The sequence below is a fragment of the Larimichthys crocea genome, chromosome XXIV, assembly GCF_000972845.2.
Source record: "Larimichthys crocea isolate SSNF chromosome XXIV, L_crocea_2.0, whole genome shotgun sequence".
NCBI classification, from domain to species: Eukaryota; Metazoa; Chordata; class Actinopteri; family Sciaenidae; genus Larimichthys; species Larimichthys crocea.
Genome location: NC_040034.1, coordinates 6,885,094 through 6,902,684, shown reverse-complemented (window position 1 = coordinate 6,902,684; position 17,591 = coordinate 6,885,094). Strand labels below are relative to the sequence as shown.

The following is a 17,591-nucleotide window of genomic DNA, read 5'->3' as shown; positions in this document are numbered from 1 at the left end:
AGAGGGGTTGTTCAGTTGAATATGTTAGTCTGTTCTGCCTGACTCATTCATCTTTTATCTGTCTGATGTTTGTACAAGTTATTATCTGACCATGGCTCTGAAATATCAGGAGCTAACTATGCTTTATATTGATAAATCCAAGCCGTTGTCTGTGGTGCTGAAGTAGCAGGAAGATTTGGAATTAAATACCATGAATACATTTTATATTGTAGCCTATATACCGTACTTATCAATCTATATAAACTACATATATGATATATACTATAAACTATATCAACTTATTAACCTATATACTATCACTTTCATTATTAGTCATGTAGATGCTATCACTTTCATTATAAGTCATGTAGTCATGGAAGAGACACAAAGCTGCCTGGAATATTAAGGCTTCCTGTAACAATATCCGTTGGGAGTTGTGTGTGTTGGTTGTTTGGGTAGGTGCAGCGGGGTGCTCCCATTGGGCCATTCACCTTGTTAAAAACAGAAAATTAACAAATCACTGGCTGCCTTAAAGGAATATTGCTTTCTCTCAAAGACTTAGATGAGAAGATCTTTTATGTTTGTACAGTAAATAGGCAGACACGAGGTAGATGATAGCTTAGCTCAGCAGAAAGACTGGATACAGGTGGATACAGTTAGCCTATATCTTGTTCATTTAAAGTTTATTCTTTACAGAATATGGAAGTAATGGAATATAACATGCACAACTGTGTTTTCATTAGTGTATAATCACCTGAAAACAAGAATTGTTATGTTTTTGAGCCATTTATACTTACAAACCGTCACATAGTCCACCATGTTGAACTACACACTGGCCCGTAATAGGTGTTTTCACGTTTTTCTTGCATTTCGTGGCCACCATAGTTTCTCCTATAGGAAAGAGAGGGTGAAACAGGAGGGTCGGCGCTAGATGCCACTAAATCCTACACACTGCTCCTTTAAGCTGTGCAAAGAGCATTGTCAAATGTTGCAATATTTACAAGTGGTTAAACAAACTAAAAAAAAAAGTTAATTAATAAGCTTTTAAGGTCCTGGTAGGTGGATTTTGTTACCTTTAACAGAGCAACGCTTGCAGTTTCCCCCTGTTTACACTTAATGCTAAACTAAGCTGACCAGCTGTTGACTGTTACTTCATATTTACCATATAGATCTGAGAACAGTCTCAGTCTTCTCACCTAATTCGTTGCACGGAAGAGCGTAAAGGTGTTTTCCAAAATAACTATACATTAATTACGAGTATCATTTTACGTGTATCTTGCACATGTGAAAGCTCTTCCAGTCAGTTAAGTTGGTCTTAACACATTTTATATGATGCCACCAATTATAGAGTTATTACATCTATATCAAATATAATTTCCACAAATGTTGCCCACACTGTTGTCCAGTGCCATGTAATGCAAGTGGAGATATATATAGCTATCCAAAAGCCTTGATAAGAGATTGATGAGAGTGAGGAGAGTGTGTTGTGGTAGTTACGCCTCGATCCTCGGGGCTGTTGTTAGTTACACCATATCCTCCCTTAGCACTCTGGTATTTGCAGTCGCCTCCTCCACTACACAGAGATGACACGTCTTTGTCAACTCTCCCTGCTCAACGGAGCGGGTCACAAGTGTGTGATAAATGTCTGTGTTGCCAGGATCAGTGGTGCAAATAATCCATTGATGTCAGTTAGGGATTTATGTGAAAGTTCAGGTGACATTGAGGGGGGATTGTCCCTCCAGTTTTCAGAACTCAAGACAGTGTCAAAGAGAAGGGGACACTGTGCTAAGCAGTGGTTCCCACATCTCACTTGATTGCTGCTGTATCTGCACTTCCTAAATCAAGATTTTATTAGAAAGCATGACTTTGTGTGATATGAAAGTTGTTTCTTGTAGTGACCTACAGAAAATCATTACCCTATTACAGCTTTGTTCAGCCCAACAGTGTTTTTAGTGTCTTTTAGCACATTGTTTTGTTTTTTTGCCCCACATTTACACTGTTTTGGCTCAATCTACCCACTCATATTGCCATTTTCAGTGAAAAAAATATAAAAACAAAAACAAAAAAACTGCTCAGCACCAAACAGCAAACAGACAATGTCAACAAAGCTTAGCATTTAGCAGCTAAAGAGCCAGATATTGTGAGGAGAGTGGATACTGGACTACCACCAAACACCAAATTAATGCTAATATTGCTCTACATCTACTAGATGTGTAAATAAGCAACAGCTGCTGACACATTTGCCACCAGTTTAAAATGTGAAATGTATATCAGTATCATTCTGTAGTAGTGCCAATGAACATCTCTGCCTGTCACTCTATGCTAAGGCTTGCTGGGCTTGTCTGGATCTAACCAACAATCTGGAATATTTATAGTAGATTTAAGCTTGTTTATTTCTGCTGCGCTAATAGGAATTGTTCCAGCACAAGGCGCAGAGGATGACATCATTATTACTGGAAAGCTGGAGACTAAAGGAAGTCTTCTTTTGGGCTCTGAAGCTGTCTGAGGTTGACTAAAGATTGAGATTTTTCCCTTTCGCAGGTAAGAATTGTTTTTATGTGCTATCTCTTGTTTCCAGGCTGTAAATAATTGATCAAACGTCCAGGTGTGCATTTCTTATTTGGGTGATCTTTTGAAGTATCTTTTGTGCGCTGACATGCTGCTGCTGGCACCCAAAGGTGATCAGCTTCGTCTAGAAAGTTAATCCAAATACCACAAACTCTGAGGGCTGAGAGGAGGCGAGGGATCGAAGTGGAGAACATTTTAATGGGTTGTGCATTCCTAGGGGCAGACAACTTTCTCTCCTCTTTAGTACTGGAGATCAGATGTCTGGCTTTGTGACAGGTCTTGTCACCCACTCATACCATGACTCATTTTGGTGAGAACTGGGGGGTGGTGGGTGAGGGCTGGGGGCAAGGTTGGTGGTGGAGGCATTACCCGGGCACTCACAGGGCCTCCCTGAAGGGGTGTAAGGTTTTTGTGAGACAGTAGACTTGTAGATTGTATCTCCTCGCCCCCTGCCAACCCCCTGTGTGGCTATCTTGTTCAGTCAAAAACGCTGTGTTGAAAGCGAAGCTCTCCATGTCGCAGAAGAGTGCGGGGCCCTGCTCAAAGGGCCAGGTTTGTGTGAGTCCTCTCATTAACTACTGGAGCTGGGCCTCATCTCAACCTAATGGATCCCACTTATGTTGTCATCACCATGCCAACCAGCTGTCAACTCCGGTGCGGCGAGGTTTTTGTGCTACAGAGAGATGCAACTGTGTCGTGTTGATCTGTCTCAGTCTACAACAAGTCACCACCTCAAAGGAGCCACCAGAGTAAATGCTTCTCTTCTTCTCCGAGATCATTTGATTAAGAGGTGGAAAAAAAACATCCACTCACACCTTATTGTAAAGACTGAATACATTAAGATAAGAGGACACCCGAGTCCAGGTCAAATAAAGGCCTATTTATTGGTGCTAGACGAAATCTGTTGGCAGCTGCTCAACGGTTGACTTCAGAGGATTAAACGGGCAAAAAAGAATATGCAAGATCAGCAAGCTTTTAGCACTGCAGAGTTGGCACTGTTCGGCGTAGAAGTTAATAATCCCAAAGACAAAAAACAGCACCTTTTAGCTATCAGATAGAAATCAGAGCAGTTATAATAAGACATGCATGAACGCAGATTATCACTGACAATATAAACCCAATATACAATAATCTCTGCTTCAGTATCCTGTTCACATGCAATCTACTTCACATTATGTTAATACACTCAAAGACATGACAGTTTTTGTCGGTGAATATAGGTCACCCTGGTCCACCCTGGCTTGATGTCATACGATGACAGACATTGGTAGCCACCAATGCAACGCAGATTGGAAGCTTTTGAGAGGCCGTGACTATACTCGTCCTACAGTTGGTTCTGTGTTTATTTAAGGTCTGGATGGCTTTGTGATTTGCAAACGTTGATCTGGACACCAGCAGGGAGCAAGAATACAATACAGTGGTAATTTAATCCAAAGCAGCAGATGACTCTGTGTAATCCGGCGGATCCACCTACTTAGAAATAAGACGAACCTGGAGGGTGACACAGCTTCAAATCAGATCAGAGATATCTCATATACCTGAATTCTTGTTATTTTATGCTGAAAGCCTTACATAATACACAGCTTGTAGGTCAGAGGCTTACATTATTCCTCAGAGGTTTGTAGAAGAGTGCACCAAGTACACCACAGACACATGTTCCAACATCATCTGTTGATCCAACAATGCATTACTTCTTACTTATGCACAAGAGTAATCATAGATGAATTTCTTTACAAGGAGTGGTACTGAAGAGAAAACAGAAGGGAATAGAGTTCAACAAGAGAGAGTTGCATTCCTCACAGCCTCATCCCTGTCACTGACCTTCCTGTGTGTGTGTATATGAGGGATTAAGCCTGTGGGCTGGGCCGGTGGTCTTCTCAGGCTATTTTTATGAAGAAATCCGCCCCCTGATCCTTTTGGAAAATTGATATGAGCACATGTTCCAAGATTCAAAAGTAATTAGTCGACTGTCTGTCAAAGATGCTGAAGAATTCGCCAACTAGAAAAGAAAGATTTGTACTGTTTCATGCATTTTTTAAAACCTATAACAATGCAGTAATTTGGTGTATGTGATTGAGCCAAACAAACCGATTAGAGTCAGAAAAAATTTGACAGTTTGGAACAATATAACACCAACCCAATAACTTCCACCACCAGTGTTATTGGTGGTAATGGTATGGTCATAATCTTCTCCAGTCACGTTATTTATCACTGATTGTTAATGAGATCTGATCCTTTGCAGGTTTGGATGACATTATGCTCATCATTTTGGATAACTAACAGCACATTTGTGAGTGTTTTACAGTAAAACTTGAGCTTGTTGTGTCAAACAGGGTCTCAAAATAACCATATTTATTAATGATCCAACAATAAAGCGTTTTTGCTGTGCATTGCTGATTATCTTTTGTTTCCAGAGGAACATGCTATGAATAGGTTTTTAATGAAGTTACAAGAGTATCGCTATCTACAAGATGGTCACCATTAAACTGTCATTTCTGCTCCTCCCCATTTATTTTGCCGTGGATGGACTGAACATCTACAGGCCTGCAGCTTTCCCCTACTGAAGTGCTGCCAAGGCACTCTCAATAGCTACTGAGAGGTCCTGGCATTATAGTTCAGTACCTGGCAACCATGAAGCTGCTGGCACCTACCTCCCATAAGCCATCTGCAACTGCTTGTGTGTGTAGCAGGCACTGACAAAGGCCACAAGTGTGTCCAGACACAGTCACAGCATCCAAATAGCGTCCAACTATTTCTGATGTGTACCAATTTCCAAACTGATATTCATGCGTGGAAAAGAAAAAAATGCTTCGCATCTTTAGGTTCAGATCTCATCTTCTACTAATGTGTATTCATGTGAATACGATCAACCATTTGGGCCCTGACATTAGTTGCATAGTAGGCTGTTATGCTTTCCAAAAATAATCAAAGCTCTTGTCCTAAAACTGCATTTCTCATTGTTTCACACACATTTTGGAAATAAAGCAGCAATGATTCATTCAGTTCAAAGGCTTAGTGATCTCTGCACCATCAGCTCCCTTAAAAGGTGTAGAATGATGTAGTGGGGCATGTTCATTCTCCCCAGAGATTACCGCTAATAAGAGGGCCAGTATTTATAGAAGATCCCCCCCAGTGGATACCCCTAATCCTGCCTCACCCCTTTTCATCCCTGCTCCATGCCTGTGCCTGGACCGCTGGCTCTCAGCTTCAGCCTCAACTTCGTCCCATATAAACTGAGGTAGAGACTTCTTTAATGCAACACTCTTTTTTTTTATTTTAAAGATTCTTTTTGAAAGAAAGGGGAAAAAATTGGTCTTTCAGTTGCTTGACGAGAGGGAGAAAAGATTACTTGGACTATTATAAAGCATTTTCCATTTTTCCAATTCTTACTCTTTGTCCTATTTTCTTTCTCCTGCTCTCTCTGACCTGCAGCTAAGAAAAGCAAACAACAATGTCCACCAGCGAGCGTTTCGACTGCCATTATTGCAAAGACTCCCTGCTGGGGAAGAAGTACATAATGAAAGAGGACACTCAGTACTGCACTAAGTGCTATGAGAACCTGTTTGCTAACTGCTGTGACGGCTGCTCTATACCAATTGGCTGTAACTGCAAGGTAAGGAAGCAGAGAAATGGCTTTGATGTTTAAAATAATGATATACGTTATGTTTATTTAGATTCAGGCCTAAAGGTGGTTTTGATGTATTTTTGTACGTAGTAGTACATATTTTATTTTACAGAATATCCACAAGTGCAATAAACAATGTGTTAAAAAACCTGCAGGACTTGTCCTACAAGGATCGCCACTGGCATGAGCAATGTTTCAAGTGTGCAAAGTGCAACCGCTCTCTGGTGGAAAAGGCCTTTGCTGCCAAGGATGATTTGTTGCTCTGCACTGAATGCTACGCCAATGATTATTCCTCCAAGTGCACAACCTGCAAGAAAACCGTCATGCCAGGTATGCTGGGACGATGATGATGGCTGAATGATAAATAGGACTGGATGTTATCAACTAAAATGTATCTTAGGATACTCAGATTTAGATTAATGACAATACATATTGTGAAGAACAGAAATCTATTATTGACATTGAAAGTTCACGGTCCATTTAGTAGCTGTCCTTATCCAAAAATGTACTTTTAATTTCAACTTTTAACCAACAATTATCAGATCAGGTAATAAAATTGAAAGCTTGTGCATATTTGCTTTCTTGCAGATCTCACCAAAGGGTCCATTTAGTAACTATTCTGGAGCTTTCAATCATATCACACCATTTTCCTCAGCACATGGAGCGCTCTGGAAAATTGTTTTTTATTTCTTTTCGGATTGCACCTTCCTCCATGTTGGCTTCAAGACGGAGATTGAATTATTCTTCAATTTGAGCATTTACAATTACATTAAAACTCCATCTGCTGAGTAAGATCATGTGACACGATAAAAAAGCTCAAGAACAGCCGCTAAATGGAGCTTTAAGAAGTCGCTGAAGTGCTCAGAAAAACTGACTTGAAATAGTCAACTCCTGAAGACGACTGTGTGAAAATAGTACAACAATTACTGCAGATGTTTTGTTATATGTATGGAAAAAGATGCATGAAAAAAAAAGTTAAAACACTAGACAGCAATGCAATTTCCGTCTTTTCCAAAATTCTTTTGAAGATTATTAAGATTGCATCGTCCTCTCCCTACAGATTAAGCAGGACTATTTTGGGCGACAGTGTTTTTCTGTCATAGAGGTACCATATGCTGACTAAGCTGCTCTCATCCCCTGTGCCAGGTTCCCGCAAAATGGAATACAAGGGGAACAGCTGGCATGAGACCTGCTTCCTGTGCCACCGCTGCCAGCAGCCAATAGGAACCAAATCCTTCATCCCAAAAGACACTGGTTACTTTTGTGTGCCCTGCTTCGAGAAGCAGTTTGCCTACCAGTGCTGTGCTTGTAAGAAGGTAGGGTTACAGCTGAGTGTTTTATATGTATTGACCGCTGCGGTACAGTAAATCCCCCTGACTCTGGTATTTTAATGTTACTCGCACTGTGCTAGTAAAATGAAGCTTAGTGGTAGAAGTGTCACTGCAGTTTTTATTTCCCTCTTACCTTGTGGGGATTTGTGCTACCTCTAGGCCATCACAATCGGTGGAGTGACCTACCAAGACAAACCCTGGCACCGCGAGTGTTTCCTATGCATTGGCTGCAGAAAGCAGCTGTCAGGTCAGCGCTTCACCTCCAGGGAGAACTTCCCCTATTGCCTCGAATGCTTCAGCAACCTGTATGCAAAGAAGTGTGTGGGTTGCACCAAGCCCATCACCAGTGAGTCACTGCTCATGTTTTTCATTCACTCTGACACTGTCACCAAGTCTTCCTGCTCATATTAATGCCTTTATTTGCATTTGTGTAGGAACTGTCAGACAAACAGGGTAAAGATGCATTAATAACCTGCGCATTATGTATAAACATGGATCTTTGTTTGATTTGCGCAGGTCTGGCAGGGGCCAAGTACATCTCTTTTGAAGAGCGGCAGTGGCACAGCGAGTGTTTTACCTGCATGCAGTGCTCCGTGTCGCTGGTGGGACGCGGCTTCCTCACCAAGCGTGACAACATCTTGTGCACCGACTGCGGCAGAGAGAAGTGACCTTTCGCGTAAAGGGGTCACAGTTACAACAAGAGCTCATATTCTGATACAGATACCGTGCATCCATGAATATTTCATCTTAGCATGCCTGGTACATAAACAAAGTCTGAATGTCAAATGCTTATTTTGGTGTTATACATGACCATTAGTCCTCTCACAACACACAAAAACTGTGATGTTCCACAGAGACAAACATGTTTTTTTTAGAGTGAGGACACCATTGTTCAATTAATGAATGTTTGTTTTGTTTTTTTGGATTTCCTAAAATGAAAAACTGTTTTTATTTCCTCACTAAAGTTTAATAGAATACATTTTCTGTCAACCGAGTAAGTGACCATTTGCCATCAGCTCTAATATGTTTGCAAAGTTTTTTTTTCTTGTCAAAAATTATAAGTTTCAGTAATTTTTCAAGAAAAAAATCTGAATCATTTGCTGGTTCCAGCTTCTGTGTATTTTCTTTTTTTTTTTTTGGCTGTTTTCTAACATTTTATAAGCAAAGAGATGAATCTATTCATCAAAAGCATAATCGGTATTATAATTAACAATGACAATTACTTATTTGCAACCCCAAAACATATGCTACTCACAAAAAGGTGAACTTAATTTGACCATCTCTAAACCTTTGAATGCACGCGTCCAACTGTTCAAAATGTTTCAGTACTTATTGCATAACATGCTGTTCTCTAACACGGTGATTAATCACAAAAATCTGTATGATCCATGAATCGACCATGAAATGGTTCAATGACAGTTTGTATTTAAACAGTCCTCTTCATCATGCTGTATCGATCAACAGTACCTGGCCAGTGTGAGGATTCAAATGGGTTGTATAAGTCGCCTTGTGAACAGCATGAGACGTCTAGTCGAGCTGTAAGCGATGCTCAGGACACCTGACAAGTTACTGAGACATTGACATGTTTTGTTGAGGTATACCCACCAATGTTTTTGTGTCAATAAATTGTTTGAGATTAAGAAATTCCCCATTTGCTTATACTTGAATTCCTTACTTTCATGATATAATATCACTGTAGCATGAACTTTTTACATTTTCCATGAATCTTACATGAAAGTCAGATATCCTTTTTGTGAGTCGTGTATATCTCTCCAATGCAGCTCTGTCTTTCATTACACATATATTTCTGCTGTGTACTTACATATATACGTTAGTTATGATTGCCTGTATCAAAAATGTATTCATCCTGAGGTGAAGATGATTAATGCATCTCATGTGAAATAAAGACCTCTCAGTGTATATCATGCTGTTGCTTATCCTAATATATCTTATTCTTCTCCAATGATGCCATCCAGAGGAGGAGTCCACATACGTCAGCATAACAAATAAAGCCTTGATGGTAGGCTTGAAATCTTTTTTACGACCACGCCATCCCCTCTCAGTTACCCTTTAGACAATCATTGCCGTAAAACAGTTTCAGTTGCCTCTTGACCTCGTCAAACCCAGAACATTCATGTTGTAAACAAACAGAGAAACCATATATGGTTTGATCAGCAGATCACTTGCTCTTCTACTTGTTCATTATCCACTGACCAAAGCCGCAACTTGTCGGTATACAAGCCAAGAATACAAGTGAGGCTGAATGTGGGAATCTCAAAATAAAAGTCTTCCTTACCATACCTATTGTTTTGACACTTGTAAAAGTTTGCTTGGTAAAGGCTGCTGGATGAGTTGTGTAAGTGTCCTCACATGGCAGGATGAGAGACGTTAAAATGCTGACATAGATTTCCTGTCAGGGTGTAGTCACATGGGGAGAAACTACTTTACACTTCATAAACTGGTTAAAGAGGAAGGGAGAACAGCGGAGAGGTAGGGACGTCTTATTTTACATGTTAGATCTGTAGCTTTGATCTAGGAATATACTTTTACCCTACAAAAATCAAACATCCTTAAATTGCTGCAATGGATTTTAAAGCATTTATACAAACACATGTCTATGAAAAGCAAGCAGCCCCAAAAGAAAAGGACAAATCCAGTATCCAGTGCCTTGAGTGCGATGACAGAAACCTGTATATAGGGACCAAAGATGCAACAGTTCTGCATCTTATCTGTCCCAGTCCTGGCCAGAGCAAAATCAGAGAAGGTAGGGCAAGAAAACTAGGCTCGAGCAACCAAGTAGTCCAACTGAGGGCAGTCCCACTTCTCAACCATCTGCTGGTCCTGTGGGACAGGAGCGTTACTGCCCTGAACATGTTCTCCTTAGAGCCTGTTCCAGGTCTGAAAAAGATCCAGCACGTGTCTTTGTTTGAGGTGTATGACCCATTGCTCACAACCCAGACAGCATGCATGGAGATGGTGACTTCCTCCAGCCGCAGGAAGGTGATCCGGATCCACGTGGTGGGAGTGGACAGCTGGGAGGTTGTAAAGGAAGTCTCAATGCTCCAGGACCCTGTAGCCTTGGCGGTAGATGGTGCCTGTCTATGTGTAGCTACCAGCGACAGGTATCTACTCTGTAATATTCAGACCGGGAGCAGTGAGGAGCTTTTTCCTCACAATCACAGCAGGCAGCACGTTGTCGCAACCTCAGTGGGACGAGGGGAATTCCTCCTAAACGGGCCTGGATCTTTAGGTAATCAAAATGTTTGTGGTACATGTTGTTCTACAGGCTGTTGAGCTCAGACATCTCCACGTGTCATTATATGGTTCTTTTCCAAAGCAGCTTTACAGTTAATCATCTCATATCACTCATATATCCATCTAGCCAGAGGATATATGTTTTTCCAAGATGTAATTTCTCCATCCTCATCCCTCAGGCATGTTTGTGATGAAGACAGGGATATGCCAGCGGCCTCCCCTACAGTGGCCTCAGGAGGTGCTGGCAGCCAGCGTATGTTTCCCTTACATACTAACCCTGCAGCCCCAAGTGCTGTCTGTCTACAGCATGGTAGATCAGCAACGCAAACAGATTGTGGGTCTCAGCGGCGCAAAGGGTCTGCTCTCCACGTCAGGTAAACCAGGCAACGTCAATTCATCTCCTAATCCTGGCAGATTGCAGACCGAAAGGCTCGTCAAATAGTGGTTTTGTTTGGAAAGATGTAGCTTTGTCTATCTCAATTTGCACTGATTCAGTCAATCACTGTTTCACCTACACTGAGTGTTTCAGAAAAACCAACGACAAATCTCCCCACAGATGGCGTGTTAGTGTTCACAGAGAGAGACATTTTCAGCCTGCGTCTGGTGCCATTCGAAGAACAGATCCAGGCACTTGTAAAGCTCGAGAGGGTCGAGGAGGCCTTGTTGCTGCTGGATGGAGTTCAAAGCCGTTGTCCAATTGACTCATACAAGGTGAAATGCAATTCATAGACGAATGCCTTCCTCGCAAAAAACTACATTCCTGAGGATAACTCAGACAGACGCAATTATAGTATTTCTCGTTTCTCCTTTTCTTCTTCGAGTTAAAAGAAACAACCTGCCTTCAAAACATATAGTTAACCTTCAAGTGACAAGATCACCAACGTCACTAGAATAAACAGTCAGGGAACCACGCTTGTCTGCAAAGAGTGTTTTATTTCCTTCAGCAGTTGTTGAGATATTTACCGGTATATAGTGGTGGTTGCTGATGAATGATGATGGGGAGGTTGAAGGGGTGCACATGAAGGCGGAGATGAAGATGATAGACTGACATGCTAACATACAGGTGTATGTTATGACATAACTCATGACATCAGCTCCAGATAATGACAGCAAAGAAATTAGTGTGGCCAAATGTGAGACGACTGAATGGCAGTATAGAAAGAGAATTTGTCTACAGGCCTCTATTCAAAAGATTGGTCTTTGTCACAGAACTTTCAGTTGAGTCTCATGAGGCAGTAGTTCAATCATAATGGGAAAAAAGCAGTCTTGTTAAAAGCAAACTAACCTATAGCTTAAATTGCTTTTAGATTGCCCAGACATAGACTATACAGGTTATCAAATACTTCATTCATTGCAGAAATGTAAAAGAAATTAAGTACTTAGCTGTTAAACTTCAAGACCTTTATCCTGAGCTTCACTTTTTCTGCACTGTCTGTCTGTAAGGCAGCATTCAGTGCTGCTGTAATTTCACCATTATACAGATTCAGGCACACCGCTGATGTGTAGATAATATGAATGCATTACAGACCAGCTGGCATCGCATTATAGTGTTAGAATTTAATATTTCATCACAGTAGAACAGATTGAACCAGGATGTCGAAGGCACAGACTGAGTATATTGTTGTGAGCTGCTATACTGTAGGTTTATTCCAGTTGGATGATTGCAACCGAGGACAGCAGATGGTGTATGAGATTTAGTGCCATATCTCAGGTAACAGGTTAGAGGCAAGAAGATATCAGAATTAATACACTCGGTCTTTATCATTTGTCTGGGTTTGCATTGTTTTAATGTCTTAGTGTAACATATTGTGACACAGTTTTCTCCCTTAGCGATTTCAGCTTAAATATTAGTGCTTTGAATATTCATGTTCATGCCTGAATATGTCTGATTTTAACTTTTTTCTTCTTTTTTTACTGACAGGAGCTGCATAAGGCCATCACTTGCCTGACTGGATTTGTTCATTTTTACCAGCAGGGTTTTTCCAAAGCCAAAGATCTTTTCATGTGAGAGTAAAACCTCTTTCACGACACTCCAAATTCTAAACACGAATAAAATAAATCACAGAAAACTTTGCAGTAATGTGTGGATTCTGTGAATAGTGGCTCTTTTCTGCTGAATAGCACACTTAAGTCTAACACAAATCAATACTCATTACCCACTTGAACAGCAATGGGGAGCTTGACCCCAGAGAAATCATCCGTCTCTACCCTGACATACAGTCGTGTATCGGCGAGGACTTTCAATCCCAGCTTGATCAAGAGAACAAGGCCAGAGACCTCCAGGTGGTCTGGCAAGAGGACAGGAACACGTTTCATCATTACCTGGGCTTCCTGGGAGATTTTCTCAGTGCAGTCAAGGGGACTGAGAAAGGCCTGGAGTGCATTAAGGAGGTGGACTGCGCCCTCCTGAGGCTGTACGTAGAACTGGAAGACAATGAAAATCTGCAGCAGCTTGTGGCATTTCCCAATGAGTGCAGCCTGACGCAGTGTGTTCCTGTTTTGGAGCAACACGACAGGTGAAAATGATTAATTATTTGAACAGGTGATTTATTGGTCACAGATATTTAAGTATATGTTATGCATAATGTTTGACCTCATTTTATTTTCAGATTTTTCGCATTAGGTTCCCTCTACCAAAGCCATGGGAATCAAATTGATGCAATAAAGGTATCATTTCCCAAAATCCCACACATTTTTATACTTTTTGTGGACAAGAAGTGTGTTTGAACATGTTTTATTCTTCCAGACTTGGGTGAAAATTGCAGATGACATCCACAGAGATTCATTTTGCTCAGATGTCTATGGACACATAGTGTGGACTCTCAGTCAACTCCAAGACAGAGATGCTGTGTGGAGATTTGCAGACTGGACTTTGCAAAAAAACCAGGAGGTGCCTTTTTTGAGTTTTCATGCTTTCAACTTAACTGCAGAGGGCAGAGTTGCACAAGAAAACTGTGTTTTACACACATAAACACACAGCGAAATGACACCCACTCTATTAACTAAATTGGTTTACTTACAAAACAATCAAATCAAAATGGAAAATAACAAGTTTCCTTTATGTGAAACAGATAGGTGTGCAGATTTTCAGCAGGCGTCCATCAGATGATCGAATTGAGACAGAAGACGTCCTTGCTTTCTTGGAGAAGTACCCACTGGCATTGCTTTCGTATCTTGAGTTCTTGATCCATAATTTGAACAGCGAGGTGGGTACAGCAGGAGTTATCTAATCAGCCTCCTTTATTAAATGCACTGAGACATGATTTTCTGTCCCCCAGGAGGTGAGACATCACAACCGGCTGGCCCTGGCATATGTTACCCAGGCGCTGCAGCAGGAAGAGGAAGCAGATTTGAGGAAGACCAGAGGGAAGTTGCAGGAGCAGCTATGGGAATCCAAATTCTATGATGTCACCACTGTGTATGGTGTGTGGAGGCCTCATGAGAACATAAATCATTTCAGAATGATTACTAAATCATAAGTCTTGTTTCATTCCCATCACAGAGAGAGTCAAATCAACAACCCTGCATGCAGAGAAAGCCATTCTCCTGAGTAGGATGGATGAGCACTCTCAGGCACTGCAGGTACTCGTCCACCAGGAGCGAGACCTTCAGGCTGCAGAGGGCTTCTGCTGCAGGGCATCCCAGGGCCGAGACTCGCAGTTCAGACAGACTTTGCTGCTGACCCTGCTCCAAATCTACCTGAGCTCCAGGGATCACACCAGCGCTGCAGTGGATCTGCTGAACAGTAACACTCGGGTCTTTGCAGCAGAGAAGGTCATTCAGCTTCTGCCTGATTCCTGGTCCGTCCAACTAGTCTCCCAGTTTTTTGTTGGATCCCTCAGAGAGACCTTGCACCAGAGGCGGATGGCAAGGTTGCAAAAGGCGCTGAGCCAGACGGAGCTCATGCGGCACAAGGTCGTCTGGGTGAGTTTAACAATTTCACATTTTTATTCGCTCCAGTGAGTTTGTGTGTATTCTTGTTTATTTTTTTTACTCTCCGAATGCCCTTTCACTCTCTCCTCTGCAGACGCAGGCCTCGCAGACAAAGTTCAGACTGGACAAGGGGCAGAAGTGTAAGGTTTGTCAGAGGGACCTTGGAGAGCCACAGTTTGCCTGTAACCTCAGTGGCGAGCTGATGCACACAAGCTGCACTGGCTTTTCATCATCATAAAGAGAACAGATAGACCAATCTATTGTCTGTTTATGCGAATGTGAGCATCACTGCAATGACAATCACATTCATTTCTGGCCGGATAAGTGTCTAGGTCCTACCCGATAATTTTTCTAGATTAGACTGTCATCTAGGCAAACTCTGTACAAGGATTCAATTCATGGACCTTGCAGCAGACACTTTCCTTAATTAGAAAAAAGAAAAATACATTGTGTAAATAACTGGTTTCGAAATGCAAAAGAGCAAGCAGTGCATTTTTTTAAGGGCGGTATGTCTGAGCCATTTCCTAGAGACTTTTCAGACAGCAATAGCTATAAAGTGAATTGTGGAGGACACTCAGGGGCATATATTCACTGATCAGACAGTGGTGTTTTACATGGAAACCACCTGTGGTCAACCTGACGACCAGAGGGAATTTGACCATCCTCCAACACTGTATATATGCATCCCCGCCGTCATGGTTTCCACTGACTGCGTATATTTGTCTGCATAGAGCTGGAAATAGAAAGTCAACAAATGAGAGGCTGCACGTGAGAGACTTTTTTATTCAGCTCGTGCATTAATATACATTTATGACCAGATAAAAAAAGACATCACAATTACAGGTTTAAAAATGAAAAGCAAACAGGTCAGAGAAGTGCAAAGGTTCGGGGTCATTTCTGATACTTTTACGACCAGAAAGACATGTCTGTGCACGCTCTGTGTATGGAACATGAAATCAGAGGCAGTTTCTAACCAGCGTCAACCCTGTATGATTACGGAACATGACAGAAACGTTCGCCAAATAATAACACACAAACTCCAGCGTGTCGACATGTACTGTATGGAAATCTTGTAAATAAACTTAAACACATATCATTAGGTTAAATGATGCTCCAGATATATTTGTCTATTTCTGTTATAATTTAGTCGTTAAGGCTAACCATAACTGACAGTGTTTCTTTATTTTGATGCATTTTGGGGACAGGAGTTAAGGAGACGCCTTAAGGAGCTGGAGCAGTAGTTGTAAGTTTTTTGGCCCGGGGTGAGTGACTAATTGCAATGTAGATAAATAGTGAATTATGAGCATGTTAGAGGGGATTATGTCTTTGTGACGCCCTTGCCAAGACCTCTTCAGTTTTCCTCTTAAATGAGGTTTTTGTGGGACTTCATTGTTCTCACAGTTGTGTTTCATACCGTGGGTGTTACAAAGCCTTTTTTTAGAGTGTAACTAGGATTAAGGGCTTCAAGAATACAGTTGACTTAAGCTTCAATTTGAAACTTCTTACTTTGAGTGTATAAATTTAACCTGTGACTCATCAAAATAATCCATATCACAGAAAACCCAAGAAAACCGCATTCCTAGCTTTTCTCTTTCATGTGGTTGCAGGAAAATTGCCACGTCCAATCCCCGCATATCGGCTCCTTGTAATTTTTTGTAATCTATGTATTTCGTTTTAATCTACTGTTTGGACATTGTAAGCACTCCTGGATAAACTGCTAAAAAGGTATCAGTGCAGAGCAAAGACAAACACAAAGCATCCACTTCTTTCCTACTTGTTTTGAGATGTGAACGAACCTCTCACAGTTTATATGGACTAACTGTGAGGGCTGCTGCTCTGTGACTGGTCGAGCTTTGGGCCGTGTCTGATGGCCGGAGACCACTGGGTGGACCCATGGACAGAATTATGTCCACTCCTTACCCTTCTCACGGACATCCTCTGGGAGTATTAATGTTGTTTTGAACACCTGCGGTTATGCCGTGCCTCAGAAATGTTTTTCTCATCTTTGATGTTGACTAACAGCCATAAGTAACCAAAAGGTAAAAATATACAGACACAACAAGTACACCCTCTTCTACCTGAATCCAGAAGGCCTGTTTAAAACGTACTGCATTTAGAGCAACCTCTAATTGTATAGAAGAAGTTGATCTGAGTACTTTCTGTTCATGTGAATGTCACACTCTTGCAATCTGGAGTAGGCGGGGGGTTTTGGACCACTGCAGGGTGCAGCAGGGTGCTGGCCAGATGGACATTTTACACATGAGGGGAGTGGATTGGATGCAAAAAGGAACAGTTGTGGAGGAAAGTATGTTGGGGTATCCAGACATTGGTCTCCCAATATATATATCCGTTCTGCCACAGGAGGAAAAACAAGAACATTCTCTTCTTGTACTTTTCTAAATTTAAGAAGAAATGTTGGCAGTCTGGACTGTAGGATGTATTTGTTTATATGTTAACATAAAGTGGCTATCAAATGCATGAAACACTTTCACTCATAGAAAAGGGTTCTGTCTGGTGTCCTGAAGGCACTGTAACAACAACAACAACAACAAAAACACATTTAAAATGTTTTTAACAGCTTGATATTTCATGATTTTAACAAAGTTTATGAGAACTGTGATTTTAAACTGCTACAGAAAATGATGCACTACTTCTGTTTGCGTTTACTTCTGTCTCTGAGCTGTATGACGTGATTAAATACAATGAATTTTCCTGTGCTTTATATCTGTGATTGGTGCTGATCGTATTTTTAAGCTACACTGGACCTCCCAATTCCCAATAAATCTTTTTGGGTTTCTTTCATTGCAGTTTGTTAATTATTTGTCCATAAAGTGAATTAGACCTCTCTGGAGGCGATTTGACCTGAAATAACAGCACTGTGGAGAACAACGTACATAATT

General features: G+C 41.3%; 2 protein-coding genes across 2 annotated transcripts; both read left to right on the top strand.

The window, feature by feature from the left end:
- The first annotated feature begins 5,675 nt into the window (after positions 1–5,675).
- On the top strand, positions 5,676–8,605 carry fhl5 (four and a half LIM domains 5). The gene is made up of 6 exons (XM_010746655.3): positions 5,676–5,785; positions 5,980–6,160; positions 6,328–6,502; positions 7,319–7,488; positions 7,663–7,849; positions 8,020–8,605. Exons 2-6 carry the CDS (start codon positions 5,999–6,001, stop codon positions 8,169–8,171), a joined length of 846 nt encoding a protein of 281 aa, XP_010744957.1. The 5' UTR covers positions 5,676–5,785; positions 5,980–5,998; the 3' UTR covers positions 8,172–8,605.
- A 1,344-nt stretch (positions 8,606–9,949) lies between these two features.
- On the top strand, positions 9,950–17,493 carry si:ch211-266g18.9 (transforming growth factor-beta receptor-associated protein 1). The gene is made up of 11 exons (XM_027275277.1): positions 9,950–10,753; positions 10,938–11,132; positions 11,315–11,469; positions 12,680–12,762; positions 12,927–13,274; positions 13,368–13,425; positions 13,505–13,648; positions 13,830–13,964; positions 14,037–14,181; positions 14,261–14,682; positions 14,786–17,493. Exons 1-11 carry the CDS (start codon positions 10,087–10,089, stop codon positions 14,927–14,929), a joined length of 2,496 nt encoding a protein of 831 aa, XP_027131078.1. The 5' UTR covers positions 9,950–10,086; the 3' UTR covers positions 14,930–17,493.
- The last annotated feature ends 98 nt before the right edge of the window (positions 17,494–17,591 follow it).

Coding starts and splice junctions, on each gene's coding strand:
- fhl5 (XM_010746655.3), top strand. CDS start 5,999: ATGTCCACCAGCGAGCGTTTCGACTGCCATTATTGCAAAGACTCCCTG. Junction 6,503..7,318: donor CAAGAAAACCGTCATGCCAG/GTATGCTGGGAC, acceptor CCCCTGTGCCAG/GTTCCCGCAAAATGGAATAC. Junction 7,489..7,662: donor AGTGCTGTGCTTGTAAGAAG/GTAGGGTTACAG, acceptor TGCTACCTCTAG/GCCATCACAATCGGTGGAGT.
- si:ch211-266g18.9 (XM_027275277.1), top strand. CDS start 10,087: ATGGATTTTAAAGCATTTATACAAACACATGTCTATGAAAAGCAAGCA. Junction 11,133..11,314: donor GGGTCTGCTCTCCACGTCAG/GTAAACCAGGCA, acceptor ATCTCCCCACAG/ATGGCGTGTTAGTGTTCACA. Junction 13,649..13,829: donor CTTTGCAAAAAAACCAGGAG/GTGCCTTTTTTG, acceptor TATGTGAAACAG/ATAGGTGTGCAGATTTTCAG.